The following is an 18,040-nucleotide window of genomic DNA, read 5'->3' as shown; positions in this document are numbered from 1 at the left end:
GAGTATTTTTATTCATTGTTTGTATTTTGAAAATATGGCACAACTTGTAAAAATAATTAACACTACATACCAAACATTTAATAAGATATTAATTATATCTATACATTATGCTCTGAGTGGCTTCTTGTCACATAGTTGTGATGCTTTTTTATAATTCTCCTGGGCATGTTGTGTTGAGTTAGTTTTGATGTTACTGCTACATGTTGCTTTTTTTCCTTTGTCAAAATGTGCATAGTAATTGCATATCAGTCTGACAAAGAATAAAACAAAAGGAATAGACAAAACATAAAAACAAACTGAAATATCTTTGATTTATTTCACAATTTATACATTTTAGTGGGAATTGTGAAGAAAGATGACATAAGTACTAATCAATAATTGCACTGCAATGCATTTTAATGAAGTTTTACTCATGAAAATGCCTTCATCCAGCAACTAATAAATAAATTTTAAAGAATAACTGTTACAACAAACAAAACCTATTTTTTTAGTAAATATTACAATAATGATTTTGTTAATAAATTCATTTTTACCCAAAGCTATGCAATGTAATTTCCAGAGAATAATCTTAAAAATAAAGTTTCCTTCAAATTCTATTCACATATTCACACCAAAGTAGTTTGACCCATGTTACTTAACAAATGGTAAACACCACAGCGTACACTATTGAGTTATGGATGCACGCGGGAGGTTGCTAAGCACGAAAGAAGCGTAAGAGTCGCTCGAGGCAATAGCCGAGAGCGACTCTGGCTTCTTAAGTGCTTAGCAAACCTCCCAAGTGCATCCATAACTCAATAGTGTACGCTGTGGTGTTTACCATTTGTTTTATAACATAACATTGATACATTGTAGCTAAAGAGTTCCCTTTTATTTAACAAATCTTACACAACCAGAAAAAACAAGCGTGCGCAGAAAAATAGTCTTTGCATTTGCTCACGTCAGCAGCGTACACCCATGGGCAAATGGGGGACGCTAAATTGACCAATCAGAGTGCGTGCTTTACTTTGGTTATGTTAAAAGCTTCTTTAACACCTGTGCTCTGAGCTTGGAAGGTTGAATAGTACTTTGCCTTCACACAGATAACAATCTTCAGCCTTTGAATTTAACAGGCTGGGTATGTTACACTACATCTACTAAAACCCACAATCCCCCTCTCCCCCCAAACATTCATATGCATTGAAACAATAACTTCCAGCATGCTCTGATTGAGCCAATCAAATGTCCGTTACAAAACAATGAAATCTTTTCTAGTTTGTTATCAGGTGATGTTTGTGCAATTACAGTGTTGAGTAAATATATGCAAAGCTTGGGTCTCTTCTGCATGCAAAAAAGCCATTTTAATGGTTGGGGTTGGACAGATGGACAGAAACACCGATTGAAACCTACAGCATGAACAGACTTAGAATCCTTTGATTTGAGATATAACTTGTAACTGACATTCATGGATGATTGACCTCCAATAAATATTAACCCTTTAAATTTTTCCCACATTACATATATCTTCAATTTTACCATTAGAAGTGAGGATAATAGACAGTTACTTAATTTGTTAATTCATATTACAGACCAGCTATATCTTGATTAAATTACAACAGCTTCATGTACTTTTTAAATCCCAACAGCTAACCTGTACAAGGATATGGGTCAGGAGACAAAAAGTAAAAAAGCAGAGAGTGAAAAGGCCTTGGGGACATTTTCCCCTTGCTACCTCTTTTTACTCCTTCCCATAAACTTGGATAAGCAACACTGTTAGATCTGCCAAAGCCTTACTGATTTACTTCCTAAGTATTTTATATTAACTACTGGCATATTATAACAAAAGTAATCATTGAAACTTAAAATAAAAGTCTTCCTAACTGAAACAGCAATTGCAAGTGTATCATGCACTCATCAATTAGCCATAGTCTCCAAGTAACCTGCTGGAACCCAGCCCTCTTCAACAGTTCTTGTGTGTCGTGCAAGCCACCACCCTTCCTGTCCAACTCTCAACAGTTCTAGAGTGTCTCCTTCTTGGAAAGATATCTCAGTGTTTTCCACAGCATCATAGCCAGCAACAGCTAGATACTTAGTCCCTCTGGATGGAAGATCTTTATTGTTATTTTCTATCACATTCTGTAATCAATTGTAAAAAATAAATGTTGACAAAAAAAAAAAAACATAAAAAATGAAACGATGTCAATTTTTTATGGTGTTCATTACACTCTATCTCAGCATATTGCCACATTTTTTGGGTGCTAGATTTAATTCAGATGGCATGTAGTTTGAGTTGCTAATCTTTCATTTTCTAGAACACCAATTTCTCATACTGGTAAAGGCAATTCCATATGTCGTACCTAGTCAAGTCAGAGGAACTTGAGGTGATGATTGAGTGATGAGATGTAATATACTAAGTGTATTTACCATAAGCTGGGCACTAGTATGTGGATCATGTTCATTCTGTTCTGGTTCATTAGAGGGAGACTCATCACTGTTGTCAGAATCAAATTCTTCAGTATCAAAGCCATCGTCACTGTCGTTGTCATCATCATCATCAGTAGAGTTATTCCTCTCCATGATGTTTGAATACCTAGTGTTGCAGAAGAAACAAGTAAGAATCACTCAGTACATTTTTAATGAAGAATTGTTCACCAAATTGTTTAGAAGCAGTTTACGACCCATTGACAGGTTACTGATGCGTCACCAACTGTCGGCCAACAGTCAGCCGAAAGTTTGGCCTGAAACATAGTGAAAACTGTCAGTCAACAGTCAGGTGACTGTCGGCCGTCTATTGGCCAACTGTCAACCAACAGACGGCCGACAGTCAGCCAACTGTTGGCCAACTGTTGGCTGACAGTCAGCTGACAATATCTTTCTGGAACTGTTCTTTCACTTTTACTGGACACTGTATGTAAACAATTATTGTGATTATTACCGTATTACCTGTTGTTGTTGTTGTTGTTGCTAGCTGCAGCACTAGATGCAATTGAAAATGAAGATTGACTTCTTGATCTTAGCTGTGATCCTGTTGAAGTAGGAGATGACGACAGTGCCGAGGTTGACTTCCAACGATCTAAAAAAAATACAAAAATCACACTCTGACAAACAAGAAGTTTCAGCTAAATGAAACTATCAAACACAATTGACCAGTTATTTAAGATTTATCCACATCTCTGCTATGACACACTCACCATGAATTGTTGATTGTTCTGAAAAAGAAAAAGAAAATGGCAGATAAATTAACAATAGTTTACTAATGGTACACTGTACATGCTAATGACTATCTTACGCCCAACCCAATATATGTTTGAAAATGTGTGTTTAATGATTTGATTCCCCCCACATGAAAGAGTGATTTGGTGGATATAATTAACCAATCACAAAGTTTCCCCTGGAGCAACACTACTGCTAATCTAATTAGTAACCACAGGACACTATACATAATGCATCAAGGAAAAGGACAATACAATCCTATCCAGATTTTTAAATGTACGTGTACTTCCTAAAAAAAACTTGGTAAGAAGGTTAATTGAAGAATGAAATAAGGACAATATTCTAAATTCTTACACACCTTTTACTTGGTCAAACTGAGACTGAAGAAGGTTTCTTATTTCCTTCACCCAGCGGTTCTTAACTTCCAGAGATGCAGGCTGAAATATGAAATATGAACAAAAACAGGTGGCAATAAACACTGAGCCAGTACATTGCAGCTGCGATAACAGCACTTTTCTTGTGACAAGTTACCATCAATATTTTATCTGGACTTGATAAAGGGAATCTGAACTGTACCCACAAATTCTATGCCACTCTTTTCAAAATTTATCAGGACTGCACCTCTCAGCTTGAAATAGTGGCGATGAAAAGTTACTCACTTGCAAGAGAAAGACTTCTGATCTCCCATTCCGCCAAAGCTCAAACTTTTCAGGAGCATCTGGCACTGTTTCAGTGAATCCCACATCACATGTCTACAGAGTTTGCAAGCAAACATATTAAGATTTAGTACATTATTACAATGTTGAATACTGAAGAAGAAAATATACAATTGAAGGCTACAATATTTAAGTCCAAACCAAAATTCAATTTAACTGCATGTGTTTAATTCATCCAATTCTCCATGACAAACTACCCATTGAAACAATTTGTCACTTGAGGGAAATAGTCCATGGTGGTGACTGTTAATAAAAGAATCATTACAAAGTTATGTATATGCCTGTTTACTGGGAACTGGGGGGAGGGGGCAAGTCTGTTGATTCGCCCAGTCTGGTAAAAGTCCCCTGCACAGTGTTGTAGAGCGCCATGAGCTCAGGATATGAGCACTATAGAAACAAAAGTTATTATTATTATTATTATTATTATTATTATTATTATTATTATTATTATTATTATTATTATTATTATTGGCAGTATATATACATCTGGATGCCGATCCTACTCACTCAGGCTAGGCATTGACAGTGGCTAGCCTAAGTCTTGTTTACTTACTAAAATTACATGAAATTGCTAATCTACTATAAAAGGAAAAAGTCACAAAATCAATAATCTAAATAAATAATGCATCATAAAAACCTATTTGAGTCCTTATATAGGTAGCTCGCTGACGGGCATGTCAGCGAGCTACCTCATTATTATCATTATTATTATTGTTATTATTATTACTATTATTATTATTACTATTACTATTATCAGGGACATACTAGAATGGATGCATGTGGTTTTCTCATGGCAAAAAGTTCCATCTTGCTTAAATCAAGTCTAGACCCATGTGAACCATTAAAAATTAATCTATCATCACCTTTATATCCTTCTTGTACTGGTACAGAACTGCTTCTTTGCTTGTTTCTTGAACATCTTTCTTGCTAAAGATGATCAACTTTTCATACATAAATATTTGCCGTTGCTTTCCTCCTTTAAGGGGCAACACTTTCAGAGATTTATTTGTTTCCCACACCATAAAGGAGTCCTGAAGCAGCAACTTTCCTTGCTCAGCAAGGTTACCAGGGAAGGCTCTTATGCAGCATGAGTGCATAACATCATTCACATGCCGTAAGACTCCTTCCATGGTCTCAAGAGCTTTCTCTAGGTCATCATACGCAGTGCTGTTTCTAAGTGTAAGTTTCATCATTTCCCTCAGAAGCAGCTGATATTTTGTGATTCTCTGGACTGGTTTGAGTAGGTAAGCACTCAATGGCAGTAGATGACCAAGTTTTTCTTGACATTCCTGAGAAAAAAGTAACAGTAAGTACTGTATCAGCTAAGAACCTAGGCGTGGGAAGAGATGAGTGCACATGAAAATTAAGATGGAACTTCCCCACTTGAAAGACTCCATGGCCAAATGGTACATGTAATTGAAGATAATTTGGTTCATCACTCAGGAGCTTGAAAGGGTTCCAGCTAACACACGAGGACACTTGATGAAATGGCATGGAAGGCTTAGGATAAACTTTCATCTTATTCAGTGAGAAAAACAATACTCGTTTCAATAGCAGTCTGGAGACTGGAAGAGCTATTGACAAGATGAGGGCCTGGTTTCTAACCTTTCTTTGTTTTTTGATACTTACAGTAGTTAACAATGTGGACAACAACAGAGACTCTTAGATCCCTAAGCAGCTTGATCATGCTACTTAGGGCAACAGAACCACTAGTCAGCCAGTCAAACCAATATCATAATGCTTGACAGAACAATATGAGAACTCAAATAGATATTAATTAAAAGTGCTTAAAACTGGAATGTAAATCAAGAAAGTTTGGTTATGGTTAACGTTTGTACTTCAGTAAAATGAAATCTTACCTTGAAGAAAGGTAGATTGATGTAATCCATTCGCAATGCCTCAGAACTTGGTTTGTTCTTGCAATACGTTGCATACATTTCAAATTCATTACTCTTCATAATAAAAGTAGCACCCACCAAAGATGGCTGGTCTTGGCAAGACTCTAACTCACGTAAAAAGTCCTTCTTGTGAAATTCATAAATCTGTTTAATGTTCCCAAATATTATATTCTTTTTTCCCTGAAGATCTGCAGGAATCCTTTTTCCAGCTCGAGCAAATTCCTTCAGGTATCCTTTGACAATGTGCTTTAAGTCATAAACATAATCTTTTTCTGTTTGGATCAGTTCTTTCATCACTTGTGACCGCTTTCTTGCAGCTTCTGGACTGTCAGTGCCATCTACAATATCTCTCTTTTACCAAAGAAAACAATAGGAAATTGAAGAATGAATGGAAGACTGCACATATTTCACCAATTAAGACCACAATTTCTCCAATTACAATAAATTATAAGGAATGCAGCACAAGAGTTTTGGCCCTCGAGCTTAAGACAAGTCTTTCCACTAGCTCTTTGCCTGTTCTCCAAAGCACGGAAGTGGGTGGGTATTCTCCAAAATTGAAATTAAATAACCTGCACTAAACCATAGTTTAGTGCAGGTTGCTTACATTTTACAAAATCTAATAAAGGGAGAAAAAAGAAAATTTTTTATTTGATGCAAGTAAACAAACCTGTATACTTGGTTCAGAGAGGGATGAATGCATGCCATCTTGCACCTGAAGACTGTCTGTTATTACAATGGACAATGGTCGCTTTGGTGATTCAGGTGCGGCACTGGGCTTCTTACGTTCAACCCTGCACATCTGAACTATAGACAAAGTAACCATTTAACTGATGAATAATTAAACAATAGAGTGTTTATGTCTCAGAACTATCAGCTGATAGTTGCCCAGCGGAAATTTGATGTTCTTAAAACAAATATTTGCCCAAGAAGCAAAGCTTCGAGGGCAAATATGCTAGTTTTAAGAACATCAAATTTCCAAGGGGCAACTATCAGACCGATAGTTCCGAGACATAAACACTCTATTGTTTTTATTGTTCACCACTAAATTTTCTTCCGCGCCTACAGCTTGTCACAAATGTCAATAATTCGCAACTGTACATTGGCTAAATAATACGTTATACCTGTCGGAATTGAAAAGTCACTGTTTTTCCGATCTGCCTAACTTCTCGGCCATCAAACTATTCAAAACTTTTCACAGATGAGTACTATCAATCCAGGTATTTTCCATGGACGGGCACTATCCATCCAGGTATTTTCCGCGGGCGGGCACTATGGGCTGATAGTGTCCCTCCACGGATGAACACTATCTCATCACGTGATCGATTTAAACCAATAAGAACCAGAGAAATTTAGTGGTGAACTATAAAGGCTGATAGTTTCTAAAGAAACTGTTTGGGGCTGCGTCTGTGGGGGTAACGAAATAATTTGGATATATCAACAAAGTTGAAATGGTAAATTGGCCACCGTAATCGTTATGGTGGCCAATTTACCATTTCAACTTTGTTGATATAATCATTTAACTGTTGATAAAGTGATCACTTGCTGGATTAAAATGTCTAGGCAGCAAGTTAGGTAAACTTCAGTCACGTAGTACACAATTTTAAGCTAAAAGCCTCTCATATCACACATATTGTGGAATTTTTTACACCCACCTGGACTTTTTAAATTTGGTGGTTGACTAAATTTGCGCTTAGAATCTTTTTGCTCGTCAGAAATACAAGCTTGGCTGGCAGGAAAGGCTGACACAGGCTGCACTGGTCGCTTTACCACAAGTTTCTTTAGGCTGTAAAGAAATAAGAAGTTCACAAAAATAATCAATGATATATATGTATATAAGTTTTATATTACTTGTAAAACAAGAAAAAGAAAGGATGTTAAAATATTAAATACAGATGAAGTAGCACCACATCTGTCAAGCCAATTATATTAAGTGATCCATTCATGCCCAAGTCAATGTCTTCTTCTGTAACATGAAGCACATTACATAGCTACTTTTCTTGGCAAGGATGCTAATTCATGCTTGGTAGCCTTCCAGTAATTACAAAGTTTCCCTCTAACAGCTTGCTTGTACCAACTGGTACTCCAGAATGGAGTAAGTAAAGTATCTCTCAAAGAACGTAAAGTGGGAATCCTGGACTTAATTCAATTATTAACAGGCTTGATAAATCAAGAGTAAAATTACCAGAATTGAAAACAAATTCAACCCACATGTCATCCTCTAGGCTAGAATCAAACCCAGCTAAGCCACAGTAGTGGAAGGTGAGTGCTCTTACCACTTACCACTCTTGCCATCCCCACTCCCCCCCCCCAGGTACATGCAAAAACTAGTTACCTTGTTTCGCGTTTGGCCATCATGTCATTGACTTCACTGATTCTTTTCAAGCTATCTTTGACTTTACTTATCAGTGTCTTGTTTCCAAGAGCAGTGCTCATGGGAGTCATCTTTCTGACCTTTGCTGCATTCATTCCTTGTGGACTCTTCAAGAAATTATCTATTTCTTCCAAGGCTTTCTCAGCTCCTTCTGAAGACTGAAATCTATCTATTGGCTGCAATGCCAAAAGGTCTACACCAGTCTTGCACCATTTATTGACCTGATAAGGGAAAGGTATTGCCAAGATAAAATTGCCACAAACTCCATGTTGATGTGTAAAAAGTTGACACCCTACTCCAGGCTAAGATTCAGGTAAGTGCTGAGAGCATTGCAGACTGGAGAATTCTCTGGCTTCAAATGAAAATTATCTTGCTAAATTTCTAAGCCCTGAGCTGTTTTTATACAGACAGGGAGCCATTACCTTGCATAATTATTCTCTTTTAACCTTACACTTCATTTTCCTAATACTACGTTTCACATTTCCCACTGAAATCCCAAGAGATTAAGTTTTGCATGACAGTCTATATGTTCATCAGATACATTCATAAAATAAAATAGGTTTTTTACTTAAAACTAAGCTCTTATAGACCAATATAGTATGAAACAACAGTTTACTGCAGTTACCATTTCAAGACATTCATGGATGTCTATGGCTTTCTTTAAGTCATCTTCCCTCTTTAGTACTGCCTTATCAAACTTGTTACAGAGTTCTTTTATTTCCTCGCACTTCATCTTGATTGATTCATCAGATTGTTTATGTGATTCTATCATTTTGAGTCCCTTGGCCACCAAACCTTTGGCTTTATCAAGAAGCTCCTGATGATCAATGGAAAAGCCATTAAAAAATATTGCTGGCCTCATGAAAAAGACAAAGCACTTTAATTACTGAATACACAAGAAAAAAAAAACCATTTTGTTTGTTGCACAAAAAGATCATTATAATTCATTTTTTTAAGATTTAATACAAAAAATTGACCTAGATGACCTGAGGGCCATGAAGTCACTTGTAATCAGACATCCTCGGAGACCTAGGGGCTGCCCTTAACTTGAAATCGACTCACAGCCCCTGGGTCTCCGAGGATGGCAATCAGATGGATTAAAACTGATTGCGGCACATTCAGTGTGATTAATTTGCAATCATTCAAATCATAACTTAAAACTTAAAATCAATACTGAATTTGTAAATTAAATTTTGGGGTTCATTTGTTAACAAACAACTCACTGTGCTCTTATCTGTAAATTCTTTGAGTTCATCCAGCATTGATTGGGCATCGTTTTTTGAGTCACCAAGATCAGTCATTGCTGATAGGTTGCCGAGTGATGAGAAAAGTAGGCCTGTAGTCTAAAAATAAAAATTTAGAGAATTAATGATTTGTTTCATAATGATTAAAATTATGGTTAATTAATCATACGCTGCCACCTAGAATCTCAGTCTAAATCTCATTGCAACCCACTGTGCCAATAATTTAGTTTCAACAACTGAATTTTTTTAAAAAAAATTCAGTGTCCCTTGTAAAGAGTTTTCTAAAGCTGACATTTTGAGTTTGAGCCCTAATGCTAATAGTACAACATTTGTGGTCATCTAGTGTAAGTATTTTTGGGCGGAGGGGAAGAAATGTACAAAAAAATTAACCAAACACACAAACCTGGCTTATTTCTCGCTCAAAAAGACACACTTTTAATCCATACTGAACCCTTGCTTTCTGTTCTTTCCAAAGTTTTTCATTGTCATTTTCCATTGCCTCAAGTTTCACTAATAATTCTTTCAATTCAGCTGCATTAGCCTTGATATCAGGGGTGCACCCCTCATCAGCTCTGTCTCTCTGCTTGGGATGGATACAATCCAAAAGTGTAACTCCTGCTTGATGTGCACTTTCCATGTCTTCCTTGATATCATGCCACATTTCTTCTTGTGTTTCTATAATCTGTTCCATTTCTGGTACACTTGAGGACAGTTTTGTTTTTGAAAATATCTGCTTCAAGTCTGTAGTTCTCTCATTGAAGGAAGTCAAGTTCCTTTCAAATCTTTCAATTGCCTGGAGAAAGAATAATAATTATGTGAAATTTAATACTTTGGTTATCCTCTCCTCTGAAAGGTTCATCAAAATACATACTATAAGTATGTTACCAAATTAATGTCCTTACTGTTCTGTATTGAACCCATTGTACATGTTTATATTGCAGACTGCCTCCAAGCTCTTCGGTCAATTGTGATTTGTCAATGTACTCCTCCAACTCAGCAGCACAATTTAGAGAAACAACCTAAGGAACAACAATGCAATGGGTAATGCAATTAAAATATAATTACCTCTAATCTTTGATCCTTTCAGGGTATGTGAGGGAATGGGAAGTAAGGGGTAAGTTCTCCCTTTGTGACTTTCCTGTCTATCTCTCATTCTCTCCCACTCTCCCCCTCCCCCCCTTCACCCATGCAACACTCTAGTTTCACACTTTTTGGGATGATGAAAAATTACCTGTTACTTGGGTTCAGTATGTTTGCTCAATAGGCATTAAAAATTGCAAAAATCTTTTACTATATAGCTAAATGCAAATTTTGTCTGGATAAATTTGGATGGCCTATGTTTTTAATTCACACTTGGAGAGTAGTTTCCTTCTACTTTACATATTAATTATCTTCCTACTTACACATTCTCAATGAAAACTTTGTAAGTTTTCTTACAGAGAGAAATTAGTCAGTTTTGAGTGATTATTAAACCTCTACTTTTTGTTTTTGTTCCCAAGCCTCTGCACCCACCTTCATTTTTGAGTCACGGAGTGATCCCTCTGCTACAAAGCTGGGTTTCGAATACTTCTGGAAGAATCCTTGTGGTTTTAATACATACACTACATTTATACAGGCTTTGGATGGAAAGCATTTCTATAAAAAGCAAAAAAAACAACAGCAACCAAATGAATATAGGAAAATTTTGTCATGATTGGTAGCTGTAAATTTCTACATGCTTATTACCGGTAATTATCATGAAAAGCATTTGTGCATAGCAACAATGAGACTATCACTAGGATATCAAGAAAATAAAAATTTTGACAGTGCACTGACATACATATAGTTGTTGGTCAGTTGAGTGATACTATATATGCTGAAAAAACTTGACAAAAAACAACTCCTCACTTAACTCCAGCTCAGTGTTGAAAAATTGAAACATTATTACAATCATCCTCAGAACTACTCTTGCCCAGATGATTGGACAACAAGATCAATAAATTATTAACAACTAAGAGATTGCCAATTTTCCATAAACAATCTAGGAAGGAAACAATTAAGATGCTAACCTGCAGTTTTTGAAGACAAGATTTAACAGCTCCCCATTTGTCTTTTCTCCTATCCAGGACTAAGATAAATCCCTTCTCAACCAACTCATCACTAAAGTGAAACAAAATATTCGAATCCACTCTTATTTTTCAAATTTGATGATGTTCACAAACTAAGTCAGAGAGAAATTAATTTGATGAATTAAATTTTACTGACAATTCAATTTCATTCTACCTGGCCAGTTCAACAAGATATTTTAAAATTCTTTCCATGTCTCGATCACTCAGACTTCCAAACTTGGGATGTTCAGGTATAGTAACAAAAAGGCAGCCATTGTTAGCTTGTGCACCTGTAAATAATAGAGCATGAAAATCTGAGGCCAAACAAAACAGTTCTGTGAGCCATCAAAAAAAACCATTCAGGTATACTGTCAGTATATGTTAACAACACAGTTTGGGAGCCTTAAACTCCAGAGCTGGGTTGTTCAAAAGGGGTTAACATTAATCTTTGATTAAAAGTTAAACTTGACTTTAATTTCTCATAGAAGAGAAAAACTCCATTGAGCTAACCGCCTCCCGGTTAGCTCAATGGATAGAGCGCTGGACTGTTGTGCGGGAGGTCGAGGGTTCGAGCCCCGACCGGACCAACACTCAGGGTCTTAAAATAATTGAGAAGAATTTGCTACCTTTCTATAACATCAAGAAATGGTTAGATATTCTAGTCTTCTCGGATAGGGACGAATAAATGGAGGTCCCGTCTCCTGCAGGGTTAGGGGTAGGAGACGTTAATTTCCCACATACGAGATTACTGTGTGATGGATGTCCTCCCCTGGGGTGGGATGGGTGGGAGGGTGGACTAGCACGAATGGTTCCTATGTTCCTTTCTAGTCCTTCCCCACTGCAAATAATGCAGTGAAAACGGACAAAATTACAAAATTAAATTAAATTAAGAGAACTTATAAGAGCTAAGGTTTTGTTGAGTTTTATCTCAATATGACTCAAAACTAATGGAAAAACAAAACTAAAACTAAATAAAAAATTCACAGGTTGTGTTTTAACCATGTTTTGAACAAACAAGCCCAGGATGTGATAAACCCATGACTTCTCACAACCTGTGAGATGTAGCAGGCGAGATGTACGATGTTGAGACCTTGTGTTGTGTTCTTAGGGCAGAGCACTTTCCTCCTACAGTTCTTCTCTCTTTACACCAAATTAATTCTGGGTATCGCTGAAAATTCAGGGAATTCAGAGGAGGGAGATGGGTAAACCTACCATGAACTAGAATTTCACCCAGGGGAAGTTACAATCATACTAGTGGGTGCTTTCTGCAACAGAAACAAGGATAATTAAGTTCCCACCAAATGCTAGGTTAAGGTTACCGTTTACCTGACCCGACATTAAACAAGCATGAAGAGAATACAAATGGGAATGTTTTGCCAGTACTGCTGTATGACACCAAATTAGCATGTTTTACATACCATGCTTACAGGGTGGTGTGTAGAAAATAGAAGGAAGAATTCCTAATCAGAGATCTTGCGTGATGGGGGATATATTTAAAAGTGAAATCGATTAAAGCTTAAGTAAAATACAGAAGGAGCGATTTGGTCTCACCTGTCAAGAAGGCATATTTTTCTTGCAAAAGGGCTGCTATTTCGATGGCTTTGATCTTTGGTTCTTCAAAATTTTTACCTGTTATTTGGGAGAACAATATAAACATATGTTTACATCAAATTGAACAAATCTCGTCGATTACAGAAAAATTAATTAAACGCACTTTTTTCAATCGTAACGTACCGAACAGCTAAATCAAAATGCAGCAAGTGAACATTGGATAATATATCGCCGTGTTGTTTCACACACATACACAATGATAAAAAAAAGTTCCGTTTTATCGTACACCTGTTCAAAATATCGAAAGTATAGATAAGTTCAGCAAAATCTAAACAAAGCGATTTTTTAGAACGGCTCGCCATTAATTATAAGGTTTCTTGTTTCTCTATATTCCTGAAATAAAAATTCATGCCATCCAGATAACATTTTAACCCTTACCAAACAGGGTAAATCTGTTTGATTTTTTAGACATTCTTGATTACCAGTGGATGCTCAGTTCTAACCACAAACCATACCGCCAACCAGCTTGAACCTCGATAAACATGGCGGAGTGCAATTCGATAGCACACTCGTTACGTGTTATGCGTTCCGGACATCATACCCAAGGAAACCCGATAGTTTTACCATAAATCAGCTGGTTTAAAATTACAAAAGGCAAACTTCCTCGGGGAAAAGCAAAACCATTCCACTAAACCATAAGAGAGGATCCAAGCCTGAATTCGAGAGTACTATGGTGAAATAAAATTCCTGCTCGGTGTGATGCATTAATGACCAAAGATCGCGATCATATTTACAGTCTAATCAAAACGTAACCAATCAGTAGGGAATCTTTCCCTTTGTTTGCGGGGAAAATTTAACAAGTCCGCGAGAAAAATGATGGTAAAATCGCACGAAAAATCACTTCTGAAATGGAAAATGATAAAACTGAAAACTGGAAATATCTGTATGTAGAGAGATTCATTTTAAAAGAATTAAAATGGCTTTGTATACGTGTTCCCTAACATAAACAGCAGCAAGAACAAAAACAAAACAAATCGTTCGTCGACCCGTTTCAAGATGTGCGTGACTCGAATTTCGTTGTCACACTCTGAATTTCATTGGTACGCAATTCGTTTCTAAACGTCATATTTGTTGGCCTCGTCTTCCTTTCATAGGCCTACGTCCTACGTCCTTCTTATTAATCTAGATGATAGTTTGTACCTCTTTTCATTTTGCTATCACGGCATTGCAATACACATCTCGTGAAGCTGCAAATAATGCTTTGCAAGTGTGCTGTACTAGCACTCACTTTGATTTGAAATTTCTCCTTCCAATCCTTGGGCGTTTTCTTGCATTCAGGTTATGAGAATAGACATGCTTATCAGTAAGAGGGTGTTCTCTGGATATAACACCAAATTCTTGTGTCTAAATTAGGCAGAAATCTATGCCGGGTAGTCTGTAGGGAGAACTACTAACTGGATCACTTTAGAATTTAAGGTTTAAAAGTGAAAATGGTAATTATGGTGTTCTTTGAAAGGTGGTGCTGAGTTGATACCATTGGAAATTTTTCTAAAAATTGCTTTTATTCTGATCACCTATCTTTATTCAACACACTTTTGAAATCACTAAAAGAAAAAAACTGGGTGCTGCAAGAGCCAAGTTGCACTCAAAAGGCCAAAATGATACATATGAGACCACTAGGACTAGGACACCGAACCTCTAAGCAAAAGTTTACAGGTGCCACAAGTCAAAAACATACAAAAACATAACTTACAGACCTAGTAAAGAATTGATCACAGATTAAAAGTTTATTTTTGTTAACATATATGAATCACCTAGGCATTAAATAAAAAAAAAAAAACTTAAAAAAACATCTAATTCAATACAACTCTTAATTGTTTTTCAAAAAAGGTGAACAATAAATCAACTTTCTTTTCTAGCCAAAATTTCAATCAAGATTCTATATTGCAGCTCCTCTCATTTCCCAAGTTCAATATAATTTGAATACAATTCAAAAAATCTTGTTAATTGACTCCTGCTCGATCTCTATCTGATCCAATTTGTGTGATTAGTATCCAAATTTAACAAGAAAGGGACTCTAAATACTATTATGATGATATCTACATCACATTAGTGCTCCAATTAAATATTGATCAAACTTGGAATTGTCACTTGATGGCACATTTCTGATGAAAAATAATCAAGTGATAAAAATCAAGACTCCCAGACCAATCTGCCCGTAATCCTACCCAGTCAAAGAGAATATCTTTACAGAATATCCAATGGTCTAGACAAAGACTTAATTAAATTGGATTTAACCAAAATAAACTGGCTCACAGCAGGACAACACCAACTCTACATATCATTTCAAAAGCAATAAACAGTTATATAGCACACAGATCAAGCCTGGAAAAATTTTAAATATGTGGAGATCACAAAATTAATGTGCTACTGCATAAATACACAATACAGTCTACTAATTAATAAGTTAAAATCCTAAAAAAACTCCCCACAGACTGGCAGATTATGAACAAAGCCTCTCTACCATAGGGCCTAACAAGGACTTTTTTACCCAATCACTGAAGGAAATAATTATGAAGACTCTGTAAAAGCCTAGAAACCAACTTTGTCGCTTTTTGAAAGATGGCTATGAAAGTATTTACTTATTGAGATGGCACATTTGACCTCACTCCAAATTTTAAAGGCTCCAAGAGTATATTATTATAAACATTATCCTCTTAATACATGGCAACAAGATAATTTTTCTGTTGCTATTTATTTTGCATAGATACAATAAATTGTTTAGTATAAAATCACTAGTAAAGTGCATGAAAGTCTTCATTTAGATGTTATTTCATTTTCTTTTTAACAACAAGTGATAAGAAATAATCAGAATTATCTAGGGGTCGCTGTGATTTTTGCCGATATAAAAAATTGCCATCTAAAGGATACCTATTTCCTAAAGCCTTTTAAATGTTCACGTAAATGATAAATTGCTTTTTTGATCAATATGTTTTCTCTCTAGGCGAATTCAAGGTACTCAATTCATATATGCCACAACACATGAAACTAAATTCTATTTTGAGTTTACGAAACAACCAAAATTACATCACTGTTATATTTAAAATACTCTATCCTTGACGAAGAGAAATCTTCCAAAAATATGACAGTGTCATAAATTTTTAATTACCCCCCGGTACTAAACGTTTGAATAATCACAGCTTTATTTTCTAGTCTTTACAAATTCCCGACCGTAAAATCTAGTTATATCTTTTCGCTTCTTCGGATGGAATTTTAGCCTGGATTAGCGAAGTTTAAACAAGAAATTGAAAAAAAGTGAGTCGAGAATATTTAAATTTTAAATGCCTGTCGATTTACACCTCAAACCGACAGTCTGCGGAATGGAAAATAAGCAAAACCGAAGGTTTTTTGTTCTGTGAAATGGTTCAAACACAAAGGATATTGTGACTTTGAATATTTCTTTGTCAGGCTTGAAAGAGTCTACCAGAGAGTAATAAAAATTATGTACGTGAATAAATTAAAATATGTTTATCAAGAGATTATTTAATACTTCAAAGCTTCAGCGGGAATGAAATTGCTGTGTATTACCTTATTTCCTTGTTACTTACAAAAATAAAACCAAAAAAAAAAAAGAAAGCAGACTTCTTGGCCTTTCTGAGTAACATCACCTCTACACGGAAATGGACAATATTATGTATACTAGCTACTCAAGATAGCACATAAATAAATTATTCTTGTTCCATGTCGGTTCATGAAAAACAAAATAAACATTTTGGCACTTTCTCGATAGACCTCTTTTCACTCACACCAAATGCTTGTTGTCAAGAAATATAAAACACGGCCAAGCTTACATGAAGGAAAACAACGATTCTACCTTTACGCTATTAAGATTTTGTTCTGAAATCTAGCAAGAATTCGCATAGTCATGACCTAAAATTTACACTTAGAGGATTTTTCATTTCATTAAACTTTCACACAAAAATGGATAGACACTGTAAAGACTTACCGACATCAGGATGAGCTGCTGTTGCTACGGAAGAATCTTCTGTTTCTTGCGCCATAACGACGTGGACGAGAAATGAATGAAACCTCTCGATGCGTCAAATATTAGAAAGCGGAGTCACATCGATACGGATTCGTCGATATCATCTCGACATCTAGTAACGAGCTTTATAATTATTTTTAGTCGCCTTGTTCGCGACTTACTCTACAAATCACACGTGGTTTTTTCAAATCAGATCAATGGTCTGTAACATTTAACACATGCGTCACGATTTTAAAATCCTTCATTCTTTTGTGAAAGGAAAACGACGATCCAGTGACCCGGAACAGTTGCTGCTCCTTTGAAAAACCAAACAAGTCACTTTGGAAGTGGCGCGCGCGCGGTCATTAGATTGGGGAGAGCATCAGCAGGGGGGTCACAATAGACACCGGAAATGGTCACTCGAAAGGGTAACTCCTATTGGGATGTTTATTTTGTAAACATACAAATAAGCAAGAATGTTTCTTGGGACTTTTTAAAATTGCTGTCGAAGGTGTAATGTCGATAGGTCGAAGGCAAGTCGTAGCAGGATAAACACGATCTCAGAGGCGCAATCCATTCGGCAGATTAGACATCGGTTTTTTCTGTACAAGTTCGGTAACTGCGAGATATTTGATGTCCTCCGAAGAGTTTCCATGACCATGACGTAGACACTCCTTCCAACTGTACCTGGGTTTAGCCTTTTATAGCTGTTACGGAAGTCGTTGCTAAGGACGATATTTCTGTTACAATTCTATCAAAACCATCATTTCCGGACACAATTAGTCATAATATTGCTCAATAATCGTGTATTATTCGTGACAACTTCTTAGTGAAACGTAGAGGATATGGAAAAGCGAATTGTGTCTCGTTTTCCTTACTAGAACACCGACAGTACTTCCTCTCGATCGCAGTTGAAGTCAGAGTTTTTAGTGCTACTCGTTAGCTACTTTCTTCGATCAA

The 18,040-nt window shown here is 36.2% G+C and overlaps 1 protein-coding gene across 4 annotated transcripts; it reads right to left on the bottom strand.

Annotated features, from left to right (window-relative positions):
• Window positions 1-286: 286 nt before the first annotated feature.
• Window positions 287-17,404, bottom strand: LOC111331361 (guanine nucleotide exchange factor DBS). 4 transcript variants are annotated; one of them, XM_022936472.2, is made up of 20 exons: window positions 17,063-17,404; window positions 13,057-13,134; window positions 11,681-11,795; window positions 11,467-11,557; window positions 10,931-11,053; window positions 10,321-10,437; window positions 9,822-10,211; window positions 9,398-9,517; window positions 8,800-8,991; window positions 8,136-8,395; window positions 7,456-7,586; window positions 6,471-6,607; window positions 5,765-6,154; window positions 4,769-5,194; window positions 3,849-3,941; window positions 3,548-3,626; window positions 3,168-3,185; window positions 2,925-3,049; window positions 2,401-2,568; window positions 287-2,112 (listed from the first exon to the last, which is right to left on the bottom strand). In XM_022936472.2, the coding sequence occupies exons 1-20, from the start codon at window positions 17,115-17,117 to the stop codon at window positions 1,891-1,893; spliced, it is 3,330 nt and encodes a 1,109-aa protein (XP_022792207.2). In that variant the 5' UTR covers window positions 17,118-17,404; the 3' UTR covers window positions 287-1,890. The 4 variants fall into 4 exon arrangements, with proteins under 4 accessions (XP_022792207.2, XP_022792204.2, XP_022792214.2 ...); XM_022936469.2 differs by having other exon boundaries at window positions 2,401-2,566; window positions 2,920-3,049; window positions 17,063-17,403; XM_022936479.2 differs by lacking the exon at window positions 17,063-17,404 and adding an exon at window positions 13,495-14,024 and having other exon boundaries at window positions 2,401-2,566; window positions 2,920-3,049.
• Between the last annotated feature and the right edge of the window lie 636 nt (window positions 17,405-18,040).

This window comes from Stylophora pistillata, chromosome 7 (assembly GCF_964205215.1).
Source record: "Stylophora pistillata chromosome 7, jaStyPist1.2, whole genome shotgun sequence".
In the NCBI taxonomy this organism is placed as follows: Eukaryota; Metazoa; Cnidaria; class Anthozoa; order Scleractinia; family Pocilloporidae; genus Stylophora; species Stylophora pistillata.
The sequence above is the reverse complement of the archived record's forward strand: the minus strand, read 5'-3'. Positions and strand labels throughout refer to the sequence as shown.